The sequence below is a fragment of the Equus quagga genome, chromosome 22, assembly GCF_021613505.1.
Source record: "Equus quagga isolate Etosha38 chromosome 22, UCLA_HA_Equagga_1.0, whole genome shotgun sequence".
Taxonomy (NCBI): Eukaryota; Metazoa; Chordata; class Mammalia; order Perissodactyla; family Equidae; genus Equus; species Equus quagga.
Genome location: NC_060288.1, coordinates 4,784,515 through 4,786,096, shown reverse-complemented (window position 1 = coordinate 4,786,096; position 1,582 = coordinate 4,784,515). Strand labels below are relative to the sequence as shown.

Here is a 1,582-nt window from a genome sequence, read left to right as displayed (position 1 = left end):
GAAGTGAGAGGCAAAGAGAAAGTGGGTGGCAACAGCGAGGGGCCAGGTTAAGGTCTGGGCCAGGATGCTGGATCAAAAATTACAGCCCCTTAGCCAAGTCCCATCAGAAGCCTGGATTGGGAGGGGAAACAAGTATCCGGACTTACCAGGGCCTGCGTGCAGCCCGCCAATTCCGGTGAGAAGGACCGCAAGAAGGAACATGGCTCCGCTGTCTTGGAGCCAGGCTGGCAGAACGGCAGCAGTTGAGGCGTTGAGGCAACTGAAGGCGGAGCCGCGCGGGCGGCCGCTGAGCGTTGGAAATGCGCGACGTGAGCGGGAGGGTGGAGGTGGCGGAGTGGGAAAGAGCTCGAGGGATAAGGGAAAAGCTGGGTTGGCATAGGTAATGTGCAGCTAGCCGGCAGATGGGGGCTCAAGAGAAGACAGCAATACTGACGCACGTTCACTTTATTGTTAAGGAAGGAAAAGCTGTGTAATTTTCAATTCTCAGGTTAGGGTGGTGCCTGGTGAGGCTTTTGTTTTTATCTTTCACTTAGGTCGATGATTTCTGAAATAATTTCTAGTTACAGTGAGGCGAAGGAACAAAGATAAAAAAGCTCAAGTTACTGATAGCAAACAAGTTTCTTTCTGTTACATTTACATACCATCCAAAGAGACGAAATGCATATATTTGCAAAAGGTGTTGCAAACGCTGTGACTTCTAAATTTAATGGTTGGATACCCATTATGGGACCGCTATTGAATGCAGAAGATGCCAAACCATCCCTGTTCAAATATAGACTCTTCCAAAAAATCTTCTTCAATATCCCTAGTTATTATTTCCACACTCTGTATAATTCTGCAGCCTCTAGTTTTTACTTCTTCACTTAGCCATTTTTAAAGTCTGCCTCTATTAGGAACAACAACATTTTGATTTATTGAGGTCTGTAGACATTCATGCTTCACAAATCCTAGCCTATATCTTATGAAATACAATAAAATACAGCCATGCCCCACATTAACTATAATTTAGTTTTAACAAATGTTGAAAACATGTTTATAAATTCACTTTGAAATTGCTTGATTCTCCCGAAAAAATAAGAGAATTTATCAGCAGACTATAACAGTAACAAAAAATCTTTTAAAAGAACCAAGTAACCAAGAAATAGTCACAATAGGTGGAATTAACGGTAGAATGGATACATATTGCTTAATGAATTAGAAATTTGGAATATTGGAGGGACAAACTCTCCCAGGAAAGAACAAGAAAGGATAAAAAATAGAACACACAAAAATAAAATTAAGAGATAAGAAGAAAAGTAGAACTGTCCATATCCAGATAATAGCATTTCCAGAAGGAGAGAAATATTAAAACAGTTAAGAGGAAATATTTAAAGGGATAATGGAAAAAGTTTCTCTTAATTTAAAAATAAGAAAATAACCTTGGAAAGGACCCAGGTGTTAAAAACTGGGCATTGAAGAAAAAACAAATCTGAAACTTCAAATGACAGCAAAGTGAAAAATCTGAAATCTTCCAGAGGGAAAAGAGCGGATCACCTATCAAGGCACTAGAGTCAGACTGACATTAATAGCCATATTGGATGCA

The 1,582-nt window shown here is 40.3% G+C and overlaps 1 protein-coding gene across 1 annotated transcript in view; it reads right to left on the bottom strand.

Annotated features, from left to right (window-relative positions):
- LOC124231814 (disintegrin and metalloproteinase domain-containing protein 18-like) overlaps positions 1 to 722 on the bottom strand; it is a 255,941-nt gene extending 255,219 nt beyond the window's left edge. Inside the window, exons 1-2 of the mRNA XM_046648809.1 lie at positions 642 to 722; positions 147 to 390 (exon numbers count right to left, since the gene is read on the bottom strand). Coding sequence (XP_046504765.1) covers positions 147 to 390; positions 642 to 722 — 325 coding nt within the window. The remainder of the gene's footprint in view (positions 1 to 146; positions 391 to 641) is intronic.
- Between the last annotated feature and the right edge of the window lie 860 nt (positions 723 to 1,582).